This window comes from Montipora foliosa, chromosome 9 (genome assembly GCF_036669935.1).
Source record: "Montipora foliosa isolate CH-2021 chromosome 9, ASM3666993v2, whole genome shotgun sequence".
Taxonomy (NCBI): Eukaryota; Metazoa; Cnidaria; class Anthozoa; order Scleractinia; family Acroporidae; genus Montipora; species Montipora foliosa.
Window position 1 is genome coordinate 44,557,709 of NC_090877.1, and position 25,000 is coordinate 44,582,708.

At 38.8% G+C, this 25,000-nt stretch overlaps 4 protein-coding genes across 5 annotated transcripts in view; 2 read left to right on the top strand and 2 right to left on the bottom strand.

The window, feature by feature from the left end:
- The window catches only part of LOC137970125 (uncharacterized), a 2,225-nt gene extending 1,210 nt beyond the window's left edge, over positions 1-1,015 (top strand). Inside the window, exon 1 of the mRNA XM_068816606.1 lies at positions 1-1,015. This exon is cut by the window's left edge and continues 1,210 nt beyond it. Coding sequence (XP_068672707.1) covers positions 1-668 — 668 coding nt within the window. The 3' untranslated portion in view covers positions 669-1,015.
- A 5,263-nt stretch (positions 1,016-6,278) lies between these two features.
- Positions 6,279-14,125, top strand: LOC137969889 (arylacetamide deacetylase-like). Its single transcript, XM_068816293.1, has 5 exons — positions 6,279-6,488; positions 9,120-9,378; positions 10,184-10,247; positions 11,685-11,901; positions 13,248-14,125. The coding sequence occupies exons 1-5, from the start codon at positions 6,321-6,323 to the stop codon at positions 13,785-13,787; spliced, it is 1,248 nt and encodes a 415-aa protein (XP_068672394.1). The 5' UTR covers positions 6,279-6,320; the 3' UTR covers positions 13,788-14,125.
- Positions 14,126-14,277: 152 nt separating this feature from the next.
- On the bottom strand, positions 14,278-20,812 carry LOC137969890 (arylacetamide deacetylase-like). The gene is made up of 5 exons (XM_068816294.1): positions 20,612-20,812; positions 19,519-19,750; positions 19,326-19,389; positions 18,238-18,436; positions 14,278-15,799 (listed from the first exon to the last, which is right to left on the bottom strand). Exons 1-5 carry the CDS (start codon positions 20,768-20,770, stop codon positions 15,260-15,262), a joined length of 1,194 nt encoding a protein of 397 aa, XP_068672395.1. The 5' UTR covers positions 20,771-20,812; the 3' UTR covers positions 14,278-15,259.
- A 3,819-nt stretch (positions 20,813-24,631) lies between these two features.
- LOC137970069 (arylacetamide deacetylase-like) overlaps positions 24,632-25,000 on the bottom strand; it is a 9,424-nt gene continuing 9,055 nt past the window's right edge. For both annotated transcript variants that reach the window (XM_068816538.1, XM_068816540.1), the window contains one exon: positions 24,632-25,000. This exon is cut by the window's right edge and continues 1,109 nt beyond it. The gene's annotated coding sequence lies outside the window, so the exon portion shown is untranslated.

A 25,000-nucleotide genomic window follows, 5' to 3' on the forward strand; every position in this document is an offset into this window, starting at 1 on the left:
AAAGAGTTGATTGGCTTCATCCCGGAGACGCCCACGTGCTTTTGAGTGTACTGTACATCGCCTCTGCCATCGTTTTCCGTGTCATGCAGGCTGATCTGAGTAGTCTCCGGCTCTTTATACTTTTGAGCTTGGCACACGGCGCAGTTGACTTGCTAGAAAGGCTAACTATCGTTATACGCGATTATCTTTGGTATTTTATTTACAAGAAGCTCAAAGGAGACACCACAATGTTGTGCGCGAAGAACTTTCGCACGCCACGGAGCATGCGCTTCGTAGCTGATATGAGCATTCAGTTGATTCTTGGGGAATCAACATCTTTGATAGCAGCAGTTGGATTCATTCAGTTGTATGGTTTCATGTACAACAACATTGATAACACTCCTTCTTTTCCAGAAATGACTCAGTTCTTCGTTCGTGTTAGCATCGCGCTCGGCATTGACTTTGTATTCAATTCTTTCTCGTTTTGGTTGCAAATGTCTTATTTGAATATAGCTGTCGTGCGCGTTTGGAAAAAGAGATGGCGGAAACATTTACTTGTAGGTTTTATTTTGACTGTCGTTACATTGTGTTACTTCACTGCTCATTTATTTGCTGTTGTTAGAGACAAACACTCTTCAGGATATAAACCAAGCGAAGTTAATTGTACAGGACCGTTTTCTAGGTTTTAGCCAAAAAAGAAAATTTAGCGTTACCAATTAAAACCACAGTGCCTTGGAAGCGTTGAGGACAAAGCGTGACTCTCGTCTTTATTGACTTTTTTTTTAGTTTAAAATAGTACCGTAAGTCTTTTTGTGCCGCTCCTTGCCCTCGAGTTTTTTTTGGAACTAGCCTTACTGTTAAAATTTTTTTGTGGGATACAAACCCATATTTCCCCAAGTTGTACAATCAGCCAATAAGAAAAGTGTATTTCGAAGTGATCAGAAAAGAACACTGCCGCAGCTTTCCGCGATTTTCATTTGAGCAAATGAAGGCCGCAAAATCACATTGTAAGTCTACGAGATGTTTTCCTCCTTAATTTACCGTCTTCACTCCATCATATCAATGGCAAAACAAAACCTACAAGTGGGTTCTGGTACTTTTCTTCCTCGGTCACGGTAATAATTTGCATTTTGCTGCTTTTTCAAAATTCATTTTTTTCGCGTGCTCTTTTTACTACATGTACTTATGTTGTTTCCCAAGAAAAGTATATTTTTCTACAGCTATAGACAGGAAGACGAAATAACATTTTTTGTCATTTGTGCAGTGAACGTATATCAGGCATTACGGCCTGAAACTGGAATTTTACAAAACTGCAAAAAGTTGCGTACTCGTACTCTTTAAGGTGGCTCAAACCAGTTTCAACGCTTCCAAGTGACGCTCTTATTAAGAGGATCGGCACCACAACGTTGTATCATGTATTGGCAATATTGTGGTTCCAAATGAAACGCGAATTATTGCTGAACAAGATACAGTCTTTACTGTGACGTAATGTGTCACCGTGGCAACGGGAAAGCTTTGTAAAAGCACCCTTTATTTTGTCTTTAGTTCATTAGTAATCAGAAGGGCAAGATAAAACTTTCTACAAAGTTTAAAGGGCTCTGAATCCGCTAGACAGAATTTTTTTTAAAATTTGGTTATCAAACGAGTTGATAATGTAAATTGACCACCGTACAGTGATTCTAAGAGCTGACGTTTCGAGCATTAGCCCCTGGTTGTGTGTAATTTTTATAGTGAAGTAGGAGCTACGTTATTGGTGGTATTAAAATGACGAGCGACTGGCTTAGATGCATGTTACCACTAATAGCGTAGCTCCTACTCCACTATAAAAATTACACACAACCCATAATTCCTCGATTCGCTCTGACGAAGGGCTAACGCTCCAAACGTCAGGTTTTAGAATCCCTGTACGGTGGTCAATTTACATCATCAACTCGTTTGATGAAACCAATTTTTTGTGTATCACTTCTCCACCGACGCAGCACCACAGTTTCTTTAGAAACTACCCCCTTTATTCATTTAGATTTTTTCGAAACTTTGCCGAAAGTTTCACTGTGGCCTTCTAATCACTTTTCAGCAATAAAAAAGGGGGGTCATCGAGCTCGTTTTTGAGATATGAGCAACTAAATCCAAAATATAGGGTGTTTTTGCTGGGCTTTCCCGTTGCCAAGGTAACTTATTAAATCACAATAATGATCACATCTTGTTTGGAAATAGTCGGTGTTTCATATGGTACCATAAAATTGCTATTACGTGATACAGTGTTGTAGCGTCATTCGATCTAAAGAGCGTCATCTAAGTGTTGAAACCAGGGCGCTTATACATAGGGCGGTGAAACGGGCAGTCCGCTCTTGGTCCGATGTGTGATGCGGAGAAGGACTGGCACGAGCGCTCCTTCCGCGCTTCCGGTGCAATTAATGGCTGCCAAAAATATCCTCTCGAAGAACCGGAAATATAGTTTTCTTTCTTTATTTTTGGGCCACCAGTAGTGTATTATTCAAAGGCCTTTTTGATATTTTTGACCCAAAACTCAATACTATTTTGTCTGTTGGAATATAACTCAAGTATTTTCATCGTAAGCTGCTCAAATTTGAGTGAAGTAAGACTGTGTCGAATGCAGCTATGTCCCGCTTATCGTGACCAAGCCATGTTCCGCTGCTTCTTTTAGGAGTACTCCACATTACTCCACTCTAAATTTTACATATGTTGAAGATCGACAGCTTTTACATAACATAGTAAAAAACCAGCTGGATATATTTGGATATAGCAGCGTTTCAGAACTTCAAACTTGCTCACTTAAAATCGCTCGCGACGAATCGCCAGCCGCAGTCAATTTTACCGACAGTAAAACACTATTTTCAAGATTTCACCCGCTTGGAAAAATCAACAAACAACAAATACGGTTTAGTCAGGGCGCTTGTAAGTTCATCTTGATAATTTAAATGAAATACGAGTAAAGCTTGCTGTCCGAAAAAGTTTGCAAATACATGGCTTTGCATGAAAACAACACCACAGAAAAGACACAAGAATTTATGAAAATGTGAAATGCTTTGGAATGTCTTCAAAGATACAGTCCACTGCAGTTAATAACAGATCAACGTGTTACCAACTTAAACCTAGTACTTAATTACTTAAAAGCCTGGAAAAAAAGAGCTTCAACAAACATTCCACAGAAGGACAGATGTGTCAGAACACTTCATAACATGGCAAACAATTGATCTCAAGGTAATATATAGACAAGACTTAAAATGGATCACAGCAAAACAATGCAAAACTGATAAGTTATTGTGAATACCATGTGCTTGCCCCGTTAGGTATGACCATGCAAAAAAGTCATACTATTCCATGGCAACTCCTTCATATTTTGTACCAACTGAGGACAAAGCAATGATTCCAGTTCCTTGCAGAATATCCTCCCATGAGGAAAAGCAATTTGTAGCCTGTCACTACTGCTACGTTTTAATTAAGACTCCCCATCCTCTCCCAAACCCCATATTGTTTTCTTTGCCTTTGTGCAGTTTGGACACAAACAAATAAGCTAACCTGTGGCTGATCAATATGATCACATTTTGTTCCACTGTGTGAAACATAAATAAAATAATTAAAAGCATAAGCCGTCGAACATACCCTAAAAATAACAATGACTGTATTTATTGTTAGGCTTGACTAGCAACACCGCACAGAGACCTTAAAAAATATAGCATGACCATTTCACACTCAAGGATCACAGGCATCTATTTTTGGGGGTCTGAGGGCTTATTAAAAAAGAAATTGTGGCTGATCTTTAAGCCCTTTTACTCAATCAATTAAATATATTACATATCAATACAGTAACTCTCTGTTTCATATTGTTTTCAAGGTGTCAATAAAAGGCCTTAATCTACTGAGTATACATACACACCGTGCAATACATACTTAATTGACCGCTCCCCATAGGGGCTTTTCAGGGCCAATGAAACAATCAACGAAACAACAGAACATACATATTCCAGCACTCGGCAAGGTCCCTTTTTGACTTGTGGCTGTTTCTGCTTAGGTGGCCTCATACACCCCAAGCCTTTTTGAACACATCACCACCAAGCCGGCCACTCCTGCTGAATAATTTTCAGGGTCAAGTATTTGTTAATCCCTCCTACGTGATTCAGTTTTTCATACATGTACTATCTGGCTGTTTCTGTGATCAAGTTTTTAATTTCACCCAGAGTTTGTTTCATTTGTTAACCTTATTTTGGGGTTGAGAGTTTGCTTGAGTTTGTAAATTTCTCCCCCTCATTCTACAGACAAACCCTTAAAATTCACCAACAGAATTCCCCTCATTCACCATTCACCCAGAGTATTCCCGTCAAACTACCTGCTAATTAGTGAATGTTTTAGTTGGTGGAGAGAAACCCCTTCTTGTAAGGAGGATTCTTCTATCAACAACAATTAAGAAAGCTACAAAGGTTGCTAGGTTGCTATGTATTACTATTAAATAACCAATCTTACTTTAAGTTGGACAGTTCATCTTTAATTTAATATGGCTACTTCTTGGGGCACCAGACACAAATGGTAACATAAGTATTGTTTATTAACCACTGTTTGCAAGACATTATATTTTGGTGCGATATTGTTTCTTGTCGCCTGTTTCCATTATTTTATGTCATCTGTATTTTGTACACAAAGTAGATGTTTTTGGCAGACATTCAGACTCCCCTCAGAGGGTTTTTGATTCAAATGCTTCACCACTCGGCAAAATTCCATTCTTATTGATTGAGTTATAGACCCTATAATCCAAAAAATTACATTTATCACTCTTTTGTAAAGGTCATTCAAAAAATGAGGGCAATAGCATTTATGACTTTGTAATACCTTGTCTCATTTTTCCAGTTTAAATTATTTTTTTAGATTATGCAAATTAGAAGATTTGCAATGTCACACAGTGTACACAATGTGGAAGGCAGGACTTTTATTTTCAGATAATTAATGGTAATAGGTAACAATAGTTAGCTCTATTTTCTATTTTGTTTTGAAAATAGCATGTTATCATTTCTGCTTGTGAGAGCTAACCATAAATAGGCTTACCAAATTCTCTTGACACTAACTACACAACTCGTCATACTAACTAGTAAGCTACGATGGTATGTCATTTAGCCTGAGGTGCACTCTGGTCAGCCTGTGTTCAGTAAGCTCTCAATAATGACAATAAACAACATTTTACCCAAATCCTGTGCCAATAATTTCTCTGAACATGACTGATTTCTAAAGCCATAATTAAACTTTGCATAACTATTGTACTCACAGTAAGGCACATAATTAGCTCAATTATCATTCAACTACAGAAAATATTGTGGTAATCATTTGCAGATCTAGAGCTTGAGCTAAGGGTGGGGGGTTACTTGCCATGCCGGCTTTTCCTCCTGTGGTAAGGTAGTTTTGAGGTAAATGCAAGCATTGTGATTGGTTCTTTCTTGGTTGGGATTTTGCTATGCCGACCATTTCTTTGGAAGCGGTCATAAGCTGTGTAATTTTTGTTATTGAAAAGCCACAAATTCAAGAAACAACCATGGCCCGAGTACCATATGATAAACTACTTTCTAACCAAGCTTGCCCAAGCCATACTGATGAATATTGCACCTTGGTCATTTTTGTATGGACCTCGCTGCGCTCATCTTTAGTTCCACAATGTTCAACCAGTATTCCCCGGTATCGCCCTCCAGTTCGGTTAGCAAGAGCTGAATATTTCCAAGTTGTTACTTGTATTTTGACCTGCCTTTTGGGTCCTTCAACACACAGCACGAGTCGTGAAAATACTCACCAGAATATAAACAAAATGTGAAAAAAAAAAACATGGTTTATAACCTTTCCCATGGAAATGGCTTGTATGGCAAAGTCCTGAACAAGAAAGCACCAATCAAAACACTTGGATTTACCTAAAGGCCATAGGTTATAGGAGAGAACCAATCAAAAACAGAGGGAAAATGTTTGTTACATTAACATCAGCTATGTGTCTGGAACATCTGAAGGATTTTTTTCCTCGTTCAAATCAAAAAAGTCGTCTGTGATGTCCTGTAAAAACAATTCTTCCAATTCTTCGAGTGAGTCGCCGATCTCAACACTTGCCGCCATTTTGAAAAGGCTTTTTAGTAGACCCCAGTCTACTGCATCACACCTTTTTGCTCGGACCCGCTCGTTTCACCGCCCGGTCTCTTTCCGCCCTGGTTGAAACCCTTTCGAGCCTCCGTAGAATGCCTCCGTAACTTTTCGTGAGGACGAGTGGAGATTGGGGCGAGAGATGCACCGCGATTGGGGATTGGGGCGGGAAAATTGTGAGTAAATTTGTCTCAGATGTTCTTCGCGATGCAACGATGCGATTTTCAATCGCGCTGCTGTGTATTTTCGTGGCTGTACTAGCTATTGCATTTGGAAGGATATACCAGAGGTTGTTTGATTTACCAGTACCGGAAGAATTCCCGAAAAATTCAGTATGGCAGTACAAACTTGTAGGCTTCAGCAATGGCTTGGCCAAGGATTTGGTAAGCTGCAACTTCGGTCATAAATAGTTGTAACTTCGCTAGAACAGCAAGTGAAGCGCGTCAAAGCTATTAATAACGTACCCCTCCTCCTCCTTCCCTTTAATGTTGCGTTTATCATTTGGTTTTTGCACTCGAACCCATAAACAACATTGAAGGGGAAGAGGGGGAAAATTGCCGTCTGTGTTGCAACGTTTGTGACCGAGACTGTGGCATGGAGAAAACAAAAACAGTTGAATTTGCAAGTTCCAGGAGAAACATATGCATTGACAACTAATGTAATAAATACTTAATGACTGTCCCCGAGGGAAACAGTTCATTTTGTTTCCTGAGAATCTCAATGTTTCCCCAAGGGAAACAAAATGAACTCTTCCCCGAGGGACCAGTCATTAAGTGATTTTTTATATAGCACAAAAAGAAAAATGTGCAATGGCAACAACAACGGTGGTCGTCGGTCAACATTCGCAGGCAACAGTGCACTGTTACCCTCTGACTTCATAGATTTTGCACTGTTGCCCGCTCAGAGACTTTTGGCTGGAAACAGTTTTTTGTCAGATGTCATGTGACCTCGAAGTAACCAATGAGAGAGCATGCTGTTTGGGGAAAAAATAACGCTATAATAACAATTGTAGTTAATTTGATATGCCTACTATTGTTATTGTGCATACGTTCTGCGCATCTTGAGAAACTCAGGTTTCCTGTCGGTGATGCTTACTAACGCGGGAATATTTTTGCACAGTTTAATGTTACCTATCCGGAGAAAGTAGATCTTAGAAAGTACTCTTGGTATTCAAAAAGAAAATTGGGGCTAACCATACATTTTTGAGAGATAATTAAGCTTTAATTTGAGAAAGAATGCCATACATTGCTTTGTATTTTAAAGCTCTTTACATTTATTATTTATGAATAATATTATTGTCTTTGCAAAATGTGTGGTTACCCCCAGTTTTCTTTTTGGATTTCAATAACACTTCTTAAGGTCTACGTTTCCTGCATAATCATAAACCAGGGAAAAAATATCTATGAATTGGTAGGCACCGTCCTTAAGTTTAATGAAAGTTTCGTCTGGCGGTGACTATATGATGGTATTTGGGAGGAAAATAAAAAGTCGTTTTTGTCATCAAATTAAACACAACCCATTATTTACTGTCCAGTGTAGCTGCGACAGAAAAATTATCGTTCAAAATCCATGAATTATTGTTAGTTATCGGCATATGAGAGCTTCTCCAGCATTAAGCTAGCACAGATGAGATTCTTGGGTTTTCTGCGCTGGTAACTAATAATAATTGGTAATGTTCTTCTTTGCTTTCATATGTCAACAAACTAATACCCAGTATGTAATTTTTAAAATTTGTTTGGACTGCTGCCAGGGAGCTATGTGATACTCTTGTCTTGGTTTCACCATTAAATACTTAAATACATATATGCCTAAAAGGCATGTACTTCCAAAATGAACGGTTAAGTTAATTTCTTTATGACTTAAATTCTTGACTCTTGTTGTCCATTTTTGGTATGGATTGCAATCTAAAAATGGATTAAAATTTGAAACAAATTCGTCCAATTTTATTATTTTTGAGTTCTCATGCCTCATGTACGAGAAATGTGTATGAAAGATTCAAATGATCCTCCCACGTATCAGGACAATTAAAGTATTTTTTTTGTCTCATATATATAGAAACCTGAGAAATTCTGGTGTCGTCAACAGGATTCGAACCCATGACCTCTGCAATGCCGATGCAATGCTCTATCGATTGAGTGAGCTATGAAGCAACACAGTTGGGAGCAGGTCAATTTGTTGGGCTCGTGTATTCCCATCAAAGGACTTGACGAATGAAAGAAATGTGTATTTGAAATGCGCCGGATTATAGACAAAAGATTGAAGTGATCCACGCACTTATCAGGACAATTTCAATTGATTGTGATGTGGAATTGTAAAATCTTCTGTTGTTACACAGAGTAAAATATATCAAGTCTCACTCCTAGGAGTCAATGGGTTAATAATATTATTACCCACTGTGGTTTCTTGGTTAGTCTTAAAAATTCTGCATTCCAGTTTTAACTTTAGCAGGGTGCAGGGATGGCGTTGTGTTGAGAGCACTCGCTTCCCACCAATGTGACATGGGTTCGATTCTCAGACTTGGCGTCATGTGGGTTGAGTTGGCTGGTTCTCTATACTCTGCAGCGAGAGGTTTTCTCGGGTAGTCTGGTTTTCCCCTCTCCTCAAAACTAACATTTTATTTTATTTGAGTTAATTTGTTGATTTCAGTTTACATTGTCCCCAAATTATTATTAGTGCATTTTACTAACTAAAGGAATATTTTGACTTAATTTGGTGAGCTCTCCAGGATGGAGTGTACACCCTTGGGATTTTATAATACCGTCTGTTAGCAACTGTGTTTCTTGTGTCTCTCCGGTGTCTATATGAGACAATTGCTTAAATTGTCCTGATACAAGCAAGGATCACTTCATTTTTTCTTCTGTAACCCACACTTTGTTTCCTTCAGAAATATTTGTGCCAGTTTTCATTTGAAATCCTCCTGCCAAGCAATATGTTAAAAGTTAAGGGATCAGGGAATTGTTTTTTCTTGAAAGCGGTTAACATCTGTAAAATAGCCAGTGTTTTTATTTTTGCAGGCTTATATGACCACCCTCATCGGCATAGGTGATAATTATCACTCAAATCTAGCATCCTTGTTGGCATTTATTAGCAGTTTATTCAAGAATGATATTTACTCAGACTCCTTGGAAATCAGTGACACAGAAATATTTGGTGTTGGTGTACGAATCTACAAACATGTTAACAAAACAAACCAAGACGATGAGGATGGCAAATCTGGTTTATTGCCAGCAATAATTTATTTTCATGGGGGAGGATGGACCTATGGAAGTTTAGGTGAACTGTTTTCCCTCAAGTGGAAGTATTTCTCTTTTGCTGTTATAATTTGATATATGTAGCTATAACTTTGTCTCTTCAAATAAAAAATTCAGTGTCTTAAGTTTCAAACATTCTTATATGCTTAAAACATGAGGAATATTGGGATGATGTAAATTTTATAGATTTAACAAATTGATGTCAGTTTTTCATGCGTCTGTCCTGTTATTAATGTCATAACATTGTCAAAGTAGCTGTGGATCCACGAGGCGACAGCTGAGTGGATCCGCAGACTACTTTGAAATTCATTGTCAATAACAGGACAGACCCATGAAAAACTGACATCAATTTGTTTTTTTTTTACAATAACAAAAAGGCGGAGGGGTCAAAATTAAGTCAAAGCATGAGAAGAACGCGAGACAAAAATGCGAGAAACTTCAATTTTCTTCAAGCTGACGCGACCAATGTTGCGTCAATATTGCATAAATTATAAATTTATGTGTCTGTCCGCTTATTGACAATAAAAATTAGTCAATGAGTGTGCGAGAATTTTGCAGTCATTGGAAAATAACCCATTGACACTTCATACGCCCTAGGACGCCCCCAGTTGAAGAGTAAAATTGTCTGGCATTAAACAGAGTAAAATCTGTTGAGTCTCACTCCAGGAGTCAAATTATTGGTTATGTCAATAAATTGTTTGATGTGTACTTTGTTTGTGTACTTTCACAAGACTGGTTTTTCTAGTTGCGAAGGTAGAATGATTTACTATCAGCATATGTTATCAATCTTGGAAACAAAATTTGAAATTTTTTTGATGCACTTTCAGATGTTTATGATGATTTTTGCCGTGAGCTTGCAGTTTCTTCTCAAATAATTGTTGTGAGTGCTAAGTAAGTGTTGTTTATGTACTCTGTATAGACCCATATCACTCAATGTCCAAACAAAAGATTTTGCCCGTCGAACCTCTCATTCAGTGTGAGGCTGGACGGGCAAAGACAATGCAAAGACAAAGCCTTTATTCCCCACAGACTCCAAAATGGCCGCCGAGTGATAAAGGTGAATTGAGTGGATGGTAGAGGTTGTGAATCCATTAATTCATGAATAACGCCCCATTGACAATGAGTAAAATCTTCAGGTGTTACACATGGTAAAATATATCAAGTATCACTCCTAGGGGTCAATGGGTTAATTACCCATTCTGGTTTCTTGGTTAGTCTCAAAAATTCCTCATTCCAGTTTTAACTTTAGCAGGGTGCAGGGGTGGCACAGTGTTTGAGAGCACTCACTTCCCACTAATGTGACATGGGTTCAATTCTCAGACTTGGCGTCATGTGGGTTGAGTTAGCTGGTTCTCTACTCTGCACTGTGAGGTTTTTCTCGGGTAGTGGTGGTGAGAGCACTCGTCTTCCACCAGTGTGGCCCAGGATCGATTCCCGGATTCTACGCCATATGTGGGTTGAGTTTGTTGGTTCTCTACTCTGCTCCAAGAGGTTTTTCCCTGTCCTCAAAAACCAACATTTGCAGACGTAGCTCAGTTGGCTAGTGCGTGGCTTTCGGAGCAAGGGGTCCCCAGTTCGATCCTCGGTGACTTCAACGTCTGTTTCCACTTTCCTCTGATCCATGTAGCTATCGCTTTAAATATCTGTGAAACAGAGCACTGACAGAGGGAGGGGGGTAAAAGGCGCACCGTCGGCTTCCATTGATACCAGTTTCATAACTGAAGGAACTACCGACGTTAAATAAATTGACTTTTTGACTTTACTTTACTTTTTAGTCTGGTTTTCCCCTCTCCTCAAAACCAAAACATTTGATGTAAGAGGCATGGGTCTCTTCTTGATTTTGTCACAAACTGCTTTGCATAATTTCTTTGAAAACAGGAATGCAAAGCAGTTTGTGATGTAACATTGAGAATATATAGACCCATGCCTCTCACATCATGGTTGTGAGTCTAAATTACTGCTAGTTCTGCCGAGTATGTGGCTTGCATGGCACAGAAAAAGCGAAATTCTGGGTAACAATGGTGGGTGACCTGTTTGCACTATATGGGGTGATTTATATTAGGAACAAAAATATTTGAAAGGCTCAGATTGTATTAACCACATGGGCACTACTTTATAATTATTCCATCTTTTACGTTTTACAGAAGCTTCACTTTGTGCATATTTTATGTTAGTTTTGGCTGATTTGAAGGTCTTAATTCTTAATCAGTATCTAAAAGGCCCTGAAAAAGGAACAAGTGTAGTTTTACAACTTAAGGGTTCACAGACAGCTTTTTGAGAGATTTCTGATATATTTTTACACAATTTCTCATCAATCTCTTTCTGTAGTTACAGGCAAGCTCCACATTACATCTATCCAACCCAGTTCAATGACTGTTACAATGTAGCTATAGGTGTCCTGAACACAGGCGCCACTTATGGTATTGATGTTTCCCGTGTTGGGATCATGGGTGACAGTGCTGGTGGAAATTTAGCTGCAGCAGTTTCTCATTACATTGCGTCAGTCTCTGAGATGCATTGCAGGACACAGTATCTAAAAGCACAGGTAGGGATTGATATTATTTATTGAGTGGATTTTGCTCCCATGGCGGAACTTTTATCAGATCATTGTAACTGAAGTACTTGGGAATTATGTATCGCCAAGGCTTGTGTGTTGAGTGATAGTTATGATTTGACAGAGAATGATTGAAGACAATCTTGTTGTGCTGGGCTTAGTCAGAGGCCATCTGCAGTCAAAGGCAACTCAAAGACTCTCTTTGTAAGACTTCTACCGGTGGGTGCCAATCTTCCAGGGGTTTCAATAACTTTTTCCAGAAGCGGCTGGTGATAGTAGAATACTACGAAAACCACTGAACTGTGGAGTGGACCTGAATTACTGAGTCACTGCCCTTCCCACTTTTGCTGGTAAATAGTTCAAATTCTTGAGAGGTTTTGCCGGGGAAGCTTTCTTTCACTTGACGACAGCAAGTGCATTGTTGCACTTGCAACCTTTGCTGGACAAGAACAATTTTATGCACCCCCCCCCCCCCCCCAACATCTTTCCATTGTTGTGGGTGTTGCTTAACGGTGAAATCTGGCTGCTGCTCACACCATCGGAAAGGAATTTCATAAAGATGTTCAACTGAAGTGGGCGGGGCAGTCACTCAATAATTTGCGCCCATTCCACAGATTGGTGGTTTTCGTAGTAGGTGGCTGTTATTGATGGAGGGGCCTCATTTTTTTCCCTTGAATGGCCTATAGTGATTTGTAAAATACAATTTCCAGCATTCTAGATCTGTCAATAAGGGAGTTCTTTGTGTACTAATTTTTATCAGCCAAAGTTATTTGAACAAACTTTTATTTTTTAGATGGCTGGATGTGCACTTTAAATTCCTTTCCAGTTTCATATCTATTTTATTGCCCTTTCACAAACACAAGAGTCTGCGAGAGTGGTGAGATTGCTTATAAGCAGTGGTACAGCTGTATATAGACTGCCTGTAACCAGCATTTTTTGAAACCACTGCATGCCTATCCCATTACACAGAACTTGTCCTCAGTCATGCTGGTACTCATTTTATCAACCTCACGTGAATGGAAAGTTGAGTGAATGTTTGAGCATGTGTGCTGGGATTTGAACCTGGAGTGCAGTCCTTGAATGATACAATTTATCCTCCTCTACACTATGTATCCCCATGTTACCTCAAGGTTATTTCTAACCTGTTTGATTGCAATATTGGGGGGTCTCATTGATAGCACTTAAATCCTGCCAAAGGAGATTTCACATCACTGTAAGTTGAAATAACTTTTGCCATCACCTGCTTTTTTTGTTTTACTAGAAATAATATAACCAATTTTTAACCATCATAGAATGCTATACTTCCATTTCATGTACCTACTTTTATTTGTCTCCAGATCCTTGTTTACCCATCTTTGCAATTTCTTGATTTCAATTTGCTGTCCTTTGTGCAAAATGCCGGAAGTAACATCCTCTCTAGAGAAGACCAGGCAGAACATGTTTCTCTCTATCTTAATGGCAGTACAGATCTCAAAGAAATCCTTCTTTCAGGAAATCATTCACATCATCTTCAAGGTACGGAATACATGTCTTTCATTAACAAGTCAAAGACAGCTGTCATTCAAGATGATTCTTCAAAAGAACTTTCTTCTTCTGCTTTGGAGGCATTGACTCATTTCAAGGGGTCACCTCTGATGGCAAAAGACTTTAAGGGAATCCCCCAGACATTTGTCCTTACAGCAAAGTTTGATGTTGTAAAGGATGAAGGGTTTCTTTATTCAGAGAGATTACGGACTGCAGGAGTGCAAGTCAAATATAAGAACTATGACTCTTTTCATGGCTTTGTAACAGCGGCAACTGAGGGGTCATCAGCCAGAACAGATGAAGGAGATGAAGCCATTGCTGATATAGTGCAGTACATAAAAGAAAGAGTATGAAAGTAATCAGTGTGAGAAGGTGACTTACATGTAAGTTTACACAACAAGTGTGTAGTATAATGCCGTCACAAGGCCTTCCAAGGGCTTAAGCCGGCAAGAGACATCTTCTAAAAGCAAGTCACAGCTAGAGGACACTCAAAACAGCAACCAATTATTATTTTTATACCTCCCAACTCAAATGCGTTTTCCGATTGGAGGAGAACATGTCACGTGTCATGGGTCAAAACTCACTAACTCCCTAGGGCGAACAAAACTCACTAACTCCCTAGGGAAACAACGACTTGAACTTTTAACTGACATGATGAGGTCACACACCTTTGAAACAGCATCAAATTCCGTTTACAAATCTGTGGGAGGTATAACAACACTTAATGACTGGCCCCACGGGAAACAGTGAGTTTTGTTTCCCCTCGACCCTTTATGTTCCCTGAGGCGAAGCCTGTACTATCAGAGTACTTCAAGAATGCTCCTAAAAGCTGTGAAAGACTGAGGGCACTCACCTCGTTTGCTCCTGCTTGCTGAGTAGGTGGACTGTAAATACAAGGTTAAGCAAGCATCCCAAAATGATAAAACCCCTTCAACAAAATGATTCTTAAAGAATTATCCCAAATATTTTGATCCTGGAGTGATCTTGATGAACACTCTAGAAAACAATGCAGAGCCATTAGTTACATTCCGATACACAGTAAACTGAGCTTTTTGTAATAAATTGTTATTCTTGGTGCATGTACAAAATTCCAGCCAGTGTCAGTCAGACAGACATTGAATAACAGATGGTGAAAGTAGTTATTTTATTTTTTATTTACTTGTACTAATATTTATGCAGGAATAGAATATTTTATAACCATGTTGTAAATAGTATTTACATTTTTGCACTTTATAGCTATAGATAGAGGCACCCGATTTGAAAGATTTTCGTCAACGCTTATGGAATAGTTTAAAAGTAAACATCTGGCATAATATTAAGATGCAAATACCCTTAGCAACATGACCAAACACCTATTGGCCTTACAGTGCTGTATTAAATCAATACAGGAGAAATTTGGGCTCAAACACTTTGTTCAAGAACATATTGTTTTTGCAGCTGTCATTAAATTCTTAGTGTTCAGTGGTTCCCTACAGGCGTAATCCTGACAGCATTGAAAGCAATAATTGTACAGAACGTTATAAAATTTGAAAAATTCTATAGCAACTGAAGCATTCAACATGTTTTGAGGAGGTCATAGACTTTTGATGACTTAATACAATAATTTGAAAATATAAAAATAAATTCCTGCTACTGTGATAACTTTGCAATGATTGCTACCACTACGGGAGTATAGAGAGAGAATGGAAAAATTAATCATTTAGTGTTATTATAGGATGGCTAAACACCGCTTGATCACTTCTCCATTGATGGGTCATTGTATTAACAGACTGGTGAAGTTTATATTGACAGCATCCTTGCTTTAAAATCTCCATTCATTTGAGACCTACAACTCCTTGATAAAATCAGAAAGATCTTGCACTGCCTGATGAAACTCTTTTGTTGTCAAGATAGGCAGGGTCTGTATCACCAAGAAGGCATGGATTGTCATGTAATTGAAGTGTTTCACTTCAACTCCTGCATCTTGCAAACGTGCCTTGTATAAGAGACCGTCATCTCTGAGAATATCATATTCACAAGTGATTAACATTGTTTTAGGTAGACCCTTCAAGTTATCTGCCATCAACGGTGATGCTCTGTAATCAGTAAGGGCATCAAGCACTGCCTTTGGAATTCCTTGCAATGGATTCATCTTCCCAGCTTTGTGTTTTTCCTTGTTATTCACTCCAATATAAGAAGAGTACTTTGTGTTGAGAAGATGTGAGGAGTGATTGGTCACTAGAAATGAGGAGGTCATGTTGGAACTTCCTGTGATATAATATGACCAAAAATATGCCATTCTTTCTGCCGTGAGAACTGCTGAACCCATGGTTTTGCTTGAAGGAAGAGAAAAGTTCATGAACTGTAGTGTAGGATAAATAAGAACCTAGAACAACAGGGAAAAAGTATTCATTCAGAGAAATAATGAGAATGGACACTGACTTATTTCCCCTTATAAAGATCCTGTAAACCAATTTGAAGAACAGTCGTAAAACCATGATCACAAAAAAGAGAACATTCCCACTTCAATATTATTTGATATGATTTCATCTGCAGTCTGCCAAATTAGTAGAGCACTTCTGCTCAACTAGATAAGATTGAGACATTAAAAAGGGGTGTTGTTGTTATATAACAATAAGAACAAAAATAATATGTAACACACATTGTCAGTGACTGTGCAAAGTGAGAACAAATGGAGTACAAACGACGACATGATAATGTTGCCTGATATTTGCATTGTAAAATGTGAAAAGGTGGATCGCCAAAGCTGAAAAATGGTACAATCAAAAGCCTGAAGGGGTACTAGAATCGAAGTCACATAAGGTTCTCTGGGATTTTAATGTTCAATGTGACCAGACGATCAATGCAAGATGGCCTGATCAATATTGTCACTCTAAACAAGGGCAAAAAAGAGGCAATAATCATTGATGTTGCTGTCCCAGAAGATGCTCGGGTGGCAGAAAAGGAGGTTAAAAAATTGAAGAAATATCAGCTTCTCAAGGATTAAATCATTAAAATGTGAGGGCTAAAGAAAGTTGTTATTGTTCCGGTGGTAATTGGAGTGTGTGGTGTAGTGAGCAAGAACTTTGAGGAGTATCTTAAAAAGCTTGAAATTGATGCTCGTTGAGGACCCTTGTCAAGTTGTTGTTGACTGTCCTTTAACTTTCTGACCGGACTGTTTAACATCTTTGAGATTGTTATAAAGTGAATATAATCATATGTAATAAATTATTGTTATCATTATTATCATGAATATAACACAGCTAAGGATGCTACAGCCAGGAATCCATTGGGGCTGAGCAACAACATGTTACTAAGGGAAACCAATGTCATCTTGCCTTGCCTTCAAATCTCCAGCAATTTTCTCAGTATCCTTTCAGAAGCCACCAATGCCAATTTCTGGATGGGAGCAATATTATTGGTGTATCTACTCCCAGGTCTTTCTCTGGCCATCGGATGTTGAAAATGCACCTCAGACAGGTGTTGAGAGGGGACCCATCTAGGTAGTATTCTCTCTTTGATGGCAGATTCTTTTGGGAGATGTTCAGAGTCTTGCACTTTGATATTCTGAGGTTCATTGCCCAGGTGTGACTCCAGCTGGACAGTTAAGTCAAGTCTTGCTGAAGTGAGATCTTGTCAGAAGGCTTCTCGCTGACCTTGTATAATTCGGAGTCATCTGTGGAAGTTGCTGCTTTAGAGCCATGTTTGATACAATCTGGAATATCATTGATATAGGAAAGAAAGAGCAAGGGGCCCACTATGGAGCCTTGTGGGACACCAGATGAAACTTGCTGCCAGTCAGAATTGGTGCCATGTAGTGATTATCCTCCAGCATATCTAACAAGTGACATTGCCAATATTGACAGTAGTTATGGCCTGTATCAAATTTCCCCCTTTCAATTTTGACAGCATAACTTATGTGACATGTTATATGTATTCTTTCCTGATCTTTTTCTTCATCTGTCTGTAACATTTCAGCACTCCTAAGTACTCCAATTTTTCACCTTCTTTTAGCAAACTTATGCTTGTGTCATCTGGTACGTTGGTCCCTTTTGACTGTGTCACCTTGCCTCTCTCAATGGGGTGAGTGAGCACAGCACACTTCTCAGTGTCAAATTTCATTGCCAAATATTCTCACAGACTGTATTAAAAGGTCATCCATGAAAAGGTGGTGGTTAATCTTTGTTTCGTTTCCATAAGTGTAAGCTGCTACACACTTTCTTAGGATGAGGGTAAGAGGGGGTCATTGCTATCACAAAGAGCAAGGATGTTTTTTTTTTTTAATGGCAGCATTTCCTAGACTATCTCCATTTTATGTAAGCCCTGTTTACCGTCCTTCACATAAATTGAGAAAGTCTAAAAATGTTTAGATGTCAAAAAAGGTAGCACTTCTGTCTAGGTTGTTAGGGTGCAGGTTAGAGTTACTGGTATGTCCATTAGACCTTCAGCATTGCTCTAACTTGGGGATTGGTGGTTCAACTTGCTTTAATGCACCATCTCTCCCCCAAACAGTTCAGCCTTGGACATGTCAATACCATTTACTTACAGGAAGGGGAGAAAATAGACATGTTTTTTTTATAAAGCATAGCAAAAATTTAAGGTCACAAAAAGTACCAACTCTGATACTTCTTGTGATTTCTTGTCTTTCAGTTTCAGTTTCACTTTATTTTTGCCACTTTTGTTATTTTAAATAACAAAATAAATGTATATTAAACTACAAGAGATATTACATAATCAATAAAAGAAAAGCATAAGGTGACCCAAATGAATTCATTTTTAAACCTCCTTAGAACTCTCATCTTAAGACTCAAATGTTATACCTACCTGTGCAGCTATCTTTTTGTTTTCATCTTGCAACTTCAGGGTAACTGCTGCTGCAAGGTTACCTCCCACGCTGTCACCAGCAACAACAAAGCGGTTTCTGTCAATACCATACTGGTCAGCATTGTCCAGGACAGTATTGATGACAGCATAACACTCATAAAACTGCACAGGGAAGGTGTACTTAGGAGTCAATCTGTAACTAAGATAAGTGATTATCATGATAAAAATCAATGATAGAGGTCTTTAATTAAGGAACTACAAGAAGTTTTTTACTGAAGGTTGTTAAGAGATCAAACAGATGCAGCATAGGTATACTGTAGATGTGGATGTGTGACCTGATCAGTAAACTGGTATGTGATGGTGCTGTTCAAAAGCCATTCATATCAACCAGTCAGAATCAAAAATTATAAGTCGTCACAGTCTGAGAATTGTTCTGTAATTTGACATTGGCTACTTTTAATTATTTATTTTTTTTATACATCTGTGTTTTATCAGTCAGGTTAGTTGAAGACTGCTCTTTGTAATCATTACAAAGAGACGTCTTATTATTGCTAATGACTCAGTCTACAGAAGACATCACCTCAAAATAAGGTATCAGTAGTTTCCCAAAACAGTAACAGCCATAATTGATACAAAAAGAAAGGTTTTGATTATTGACAGCAAGGAAATCTGACTGCAATTTGATTTACCCCCTCAAAAGGCAAAAGACTGGCTGTAAAAAAAACCCTTGGAGAAAAAGAAGTTATTCAAAATGAGTTTAAAATAATGAATCCTGCAATACTCGTCACATTTGTTGGAACACCCATCCCTGTTTCCCCCCTCCTCCAATGTTGATTTTCACAACTACTAGCAGTCGCCCAAAAAATTCTCATACAACATTGAATTGAGGGGAGGGGGATGTGGTATAAGCCACGATCTTTTAACACAATAATTCTGGACCATTTGCTAAGTGTTCCAACTAAATATGTCTAGTATTGTAGCTTAATTTTAAGATAAACAATGTGACAAAAATGCCCTGTATTAAATAATCATTAAAAAGAAGACGTGTTTTTTTAATGCTGGATTATTGTTATTTAAAAGCTGCTTACTCAACAGATATCAATACTGCACCAGCCCCTTTAGCCCACTGGTATGTAAATGCATGGAACAAATCTGAAAATGCAAATCACAACATCCTGTTTACTGTGATCATTGCATGTGGGTAATGATATAGCAGTGTATATGAGAATCCCTAGAATCAAATCAAAGCAGGAACTTTCAAAACATGAGTTGAGCACTTACCTGGAGAACCAAATGCCCACCCTCCACCATGTATATAAACAATGCCAGTTGTCTTTTGGCCTTTGTCAATATATTTTGGTCGGTAAATACGAACAGGAACATTGGAAATTGTGGTGTCTTCCATTTCCCACAACTTGTCCATTTTTATTTCTATAAGGGGTTTCCATAGGAGGAGTGCATTCATATTTTTCAGAGGATGATCACCAATGCCAACAAGAGATGCTATGTAACACTTAAAAATAAATATTTAAATAACAGTCAGTGTAAAAATGAAGACTGCAAATCCAGTCGCTGCAAAAAGAAAAAATGAAGGGTAGGGGCGTAGAACAATCACTGGAATATTCTTTAAGTTGATGAAAAAAATCTTCTGTATTATTCAAAACCAAGTAACATATAACATCAATTTGAAATGTTACATGCAACTTCTTTTAGGAAGGGAGGGTCGTAGAAAATTGTTAAATGGAGGTCAAGCGACTAAAATTGGTAAATGGAGGTGGGGGAATAAAGTTTTTCAAGACTTTAATCCCCGAAACCCCACCAGTTCTTCCTATCGCATAAAAAAAGAGGAGCCTCTTAATAATGTTTATTTCATTACAACGTGGTTAGAAGACAAGATTATGCAGAAATCGAGGGAGTGTGAAGCTAGGCAATATCTTCATAGGAAAGATCTTTGAACTCCTGAGAGAAGCATGGTAAAATTGAAGATGTCCGTAATGTTACTTTGAACGTTATTTTAGAGGAAAACAAAAGCTCTATGTGTATTATACACATTAGAGTTTCGGTCGCGGCATCCAGGGTTACGTCATAAGGATCAAGTGACTCGATTGGAGGGTATAAACTGCAGGTTGCAGGTCACTGTTTCACCATAGCTGAAACAACCCAAAACTTCACTTATGCTAACATTAGGCCTAAAAATAATGTTTAAGCCTAAGGTTAGCATTTTTGTAAAGGTTTGGGTTGTTTCAGTTATAGTAAAACAATGACCTGCAACCTGCAAATTACACCCTCCGTGACTCTCTAGCATTGCAAACCAACCCTGCTCATTTTCGACTCGTATGATAGCAATGTGTATAAATCAATCATGCCCACATACCATATAATAACCAACATAATAACATGCACCGTACAATCGGACACTTGAGTGATGGACGTCTCGAAGTCCCTCGGGAATGAGTTGATTGTAGTAAAGTCCCACGAGAAATGCTACAGGAAAGGCGAGAAATGCAGTGAACATAACAAAGCGATGTGCCATATTAGTGTCTTTTATGAAAAATGGAAAAAGCGACACGCAAGAAAGGACGCGAACAAAAAAATGGTAATGAGATTGAGATCATAAATGGTTTCATACATGCATAAATTATTTGATATTGCAGATTGTAAACGAAATGATACATGAAAAGAATCATGTATTGAACTGCGGATATGAAATCAAATGAAGTTATGATTCTCGTAGTTATGAACGCAATTTTAGCGATTGCGTAGAGAAGCCTCTCTACGAGATTGCTAAAATTGCGTTCAAAACTGTGAGGATCATAACTTCCCTTGATTTCATATCCGCAGTTCAATATATGATTAATTTCATGTATCATTTCGTTTATTCATTCATTCGTTCATTCATCACGGGAACACTTGAATCCGCAAATGACCGGAAATGACCAGTTGTTCAAACGATGGATTGCGCTGTGCACTAGATTAATCACTATCAAGTGGATAGTGATTTATCCGGTGGATGGCGTTATCCACCTTTTGAACAACTGGGACTAGCTCCCAACATCAGTGGTTTCATAGCTCAGTTGGGTAGAGCGTCGCACCGGTATCGCGAGGTTACGGGTTGGTTCCAACCACTGTCAAGTTCTCAAATTTTCAGGCTTCTCGACGCAATTGCTAAAATTGCGTTCATAACTATGAGGATCATAACTTCACTTGATTGCAGATTGTGTTTTTCAGCCACCTGGAGCTGATGTCTTAATTCCGCTAAAAAGACCTGCTGAACTCCATTTCTATCAGGTCTGTTTGTAGCACGTTAGACAGTCGGCAGATTGTTCACTGTTTTGCTTCAAGGAAAAAAAAACACTCATTTATCAATTTCTTCGTACTCTGCACCCTGCAAGTAGTTAGCTTCTACTACGCTTCTCTCTCGGGAAGCGTAGGAGAAACCAACTGCTCGTAGGGTACGAACTCCGTCTCTTGTCGACGGACATGGAGTGTGGTGCGTCACGTGACCAATCCCTACCAGGTCCCTCCGCTCGAACACGTGCTTTTAGGGGAGGGAGGAGATGACTTGGGCTGCTGAGTATTTGTTCTCCATCTGAAATTTTCAGCGTATAATCGACCGTATAATCTGTTACCACGTCAATGAATAAAGATCGATACGTGCCGTAGTGAAGTTTGAATCTTTTTCGACAACACTGTCTTTCAACAAAAAAAAAATAGCTCTTTTGAGGGCAGCAGTTTATGCATCAATCAATTCCAGCGGTGCCCCTCCCCCCGGTCAACCGCGGGGCATTTGCTCAAGTTGTCAGTCCAGGGGGTGGGGCATTCGCAATTTTGTGGCGGCCCGGGGGCTGGGCATTAGCCTACCCCGGGGCGACCCCCGAGCATTTGACACACGTGTTTTCGAATTAACATGGAAGAGTTTATCGGAAAAGACGAGGCCTTCGTTAAAGACTGGCTTGTCCGTCACGGACTCGGAAAACTAGTGGATGTTTTTAAAGGTATGTTATCTCAATCTTAGGTATTTCTTCATTTATACTTGTAAGCATATGAATATATAAAGCGACAAGGTGCACTAATATCACAAAATAATCACTGACATGAAGACTGCGTAAACACGACTACTTCGCATTTCGCATCAACTAACACGTACCGGTTGTCCTTGAAGTTTTCAATACCGTTGCATAAAAATACTGAACAGTTGACCGTTTTATTCACTGATTAAAAAAAAAACTGCAGAAGTGTTGGAAGGCGACTATCCCGGGGGCGGGGCATTTGCCCTCTTTCTTCTTCCCCACCCCGGGGCATTTAGACAACTTATGTGTCCCCACCCCGGGAAATTTGCCATTTTTTTAAAAGAATGGTAATGCCCGGGGGTTAGCCCGGGGGGGGGGGGGGGCATGGGCACTGCTGGAATTGACTGATGCATTAGTATGGGACGACAAACTTCATACATTGTCGAATAAGTTTCACATTTAATGTGGAAGCTATTATATTATTAGCGCCAGTAAATTTACGTCAACAAACAGAAAATGAATTATTTACACTAAGTGTTAAAAAAAGTTGGATTAAGAAAACACTTTGTTTTGTCGCTAATTTCAGAAATCCCATAACACATTTCATTTTGAGGGATTATTAGCATTAAAACAATGGATATCCAGTTTATTGAAGCATGATACAGTCCCAAGAGTAAATAACTTGTTTTTTAGCAGAGAACCCCCCAAAACGTATTGCATTATGGCAATGGGAAAGTAGCGATTGACCACGAGTTGCCTGGCCAATGCAGAAAAGTTAGGCTAGAATACTTGACCTTGTTTTGTGTACAACTGCTTTTCTTTCTGTAAATTCCAACTAATTAGCATGAGAACATCATTTAAAACATGAGAAAAGCAGGGAGGTCTGTATCATATCAAGGTCAACACCAGCCTCACTTTCATTAAAGGCCAGGTAACTAAGCACAAATTACCATGTGTAAGTGCAATGCTGCAGAGAGGTAGGAGAATAGGTCACATGCCACGTGCAACAATGCCACCCTTGATACTGAGAGGCCCTGACAGGGAGGGGGTGGGGGAAGGGGTCCCATGTCACTTGTCTGAATATTAAAATCACTCATGTTGGAGTTTAATCGGCTCATTCTCGGCCTTGACAACACTGGCGGAATTTTGCTGGGAAAGGATGTCTTTTGTCGGAATTTCATTTTATGTGCTGTCGCTACTTTTTGGGCCATGTCGCTTGTCGGAATTTACCCTGTCAGGGCCTCTACTTTGAGCACAATGCCGACATCCAGAAATCGGCACATCTCAAAATGAATAATATTATTGTGTTCAGTTGATTCTAATTACTGGAATGGCTGCCTTGTAACCTTGGCAGCAATAAATGCACATAATTATAGCAACAAAGAATGTGTCTACGAACTTGCTTGAGCGGGTGGTATTCTTTAATTAAATGCTGTGATCTTATTCCGAAATAAGGCAGTATTCTCCCATGAGGCCCCCTCACAGGGGGCAGCATCCGTTGTGAAGAATCACTTGCCTGGTAACAATTTTTTTTAACTGTAAGGATACTCAGTGTGCTTTTTATGGCAAGTACTGGGGGGTACTAATTTTGACATGGACTCGGAAGAAAGCTTTCACAGCAATATTGAGTTTTATTACCCCAACGAGGCAGAAGAATTACAATGAAAAGGAAAACATCAGTTTGCAACATGAACAAAACCAGGTTTTAGAAAACTAAAATTTTATTCACTAGCCTAGGTCAGTCAGTGTTCGGAAAAACTGCACCAATATGAACCTCCTGGCTGGTGAATAACATGCCTAGGATATGTGATAACTAATTTGATGGAATGGCTAGCACAGGTACAAAGCCCCCTTGTGCACTGCAAAGTTTGCACAGCTTTCCATTCATTTGAGTTCAGTGAAATGACTGCCACTATTACAGGGGACAAGTGCGTGAAACGGTATTGGAGTGTCGCCCACTTGTGCCATAAATATCGTAGAAGCTGTTGAAAAAGGAGCCTTTAAGTTGTAGTAGGCCTCTTGTCTTGTCTTGTCTTGTACGACAATACTAAACTGAACCCAAAAACTTCAACTTGGCTAACCTTAGGCCTAAGTTTCGTGTTAGTAAAGGTTTTGTAATGAGTGACCTGGACTTTAAACCTGTCATGTCTCAATAATATTTATAATGGAATTTTCATTAATTGATGGCAACCTCGATCCTTTACATTCATTTTGTATGTTAATTAGACCTACTGCCCTCATTTTGAAACAAATGTTCTTTTAAAATCGGCTTGTCGTAGCGAGGATAGAAAGGCTTCCTAGATTGCCATTATGAAAGAGGTCTGTAACCATGTTGTAAATAGTACTTAAGTTAACACATTTCATAGCTGCAGGTACACCATTCAAAAGATTTTCATCAACTTTTTATTGAATGATATAGCATACAGCTGATATATGGTGCAGTTAATATACCCTAAGCAACATGTGCAAAGACCTTATTTCCAAATATTTACTTTGAACTTAAACACAATGTTCAAGAACAAATAATTGTTGCAGCTGAGATAAATTTGTGATTATTTTTATGATTCCCCACAGAAACACTTAAAATGGTTGAATCAGCTGGATAATTTTATAAAGCTGTAAAATAATAATTTATGGAAACAAAAACGTGTTTTGAGTAGGTCAAACTTTTGATGCTTCATACAATCATTGGAAATAAATGTCCTTTTCTGCAATGATTTTACCACAATCACTAATCCTGCTGAAGTTGAGAG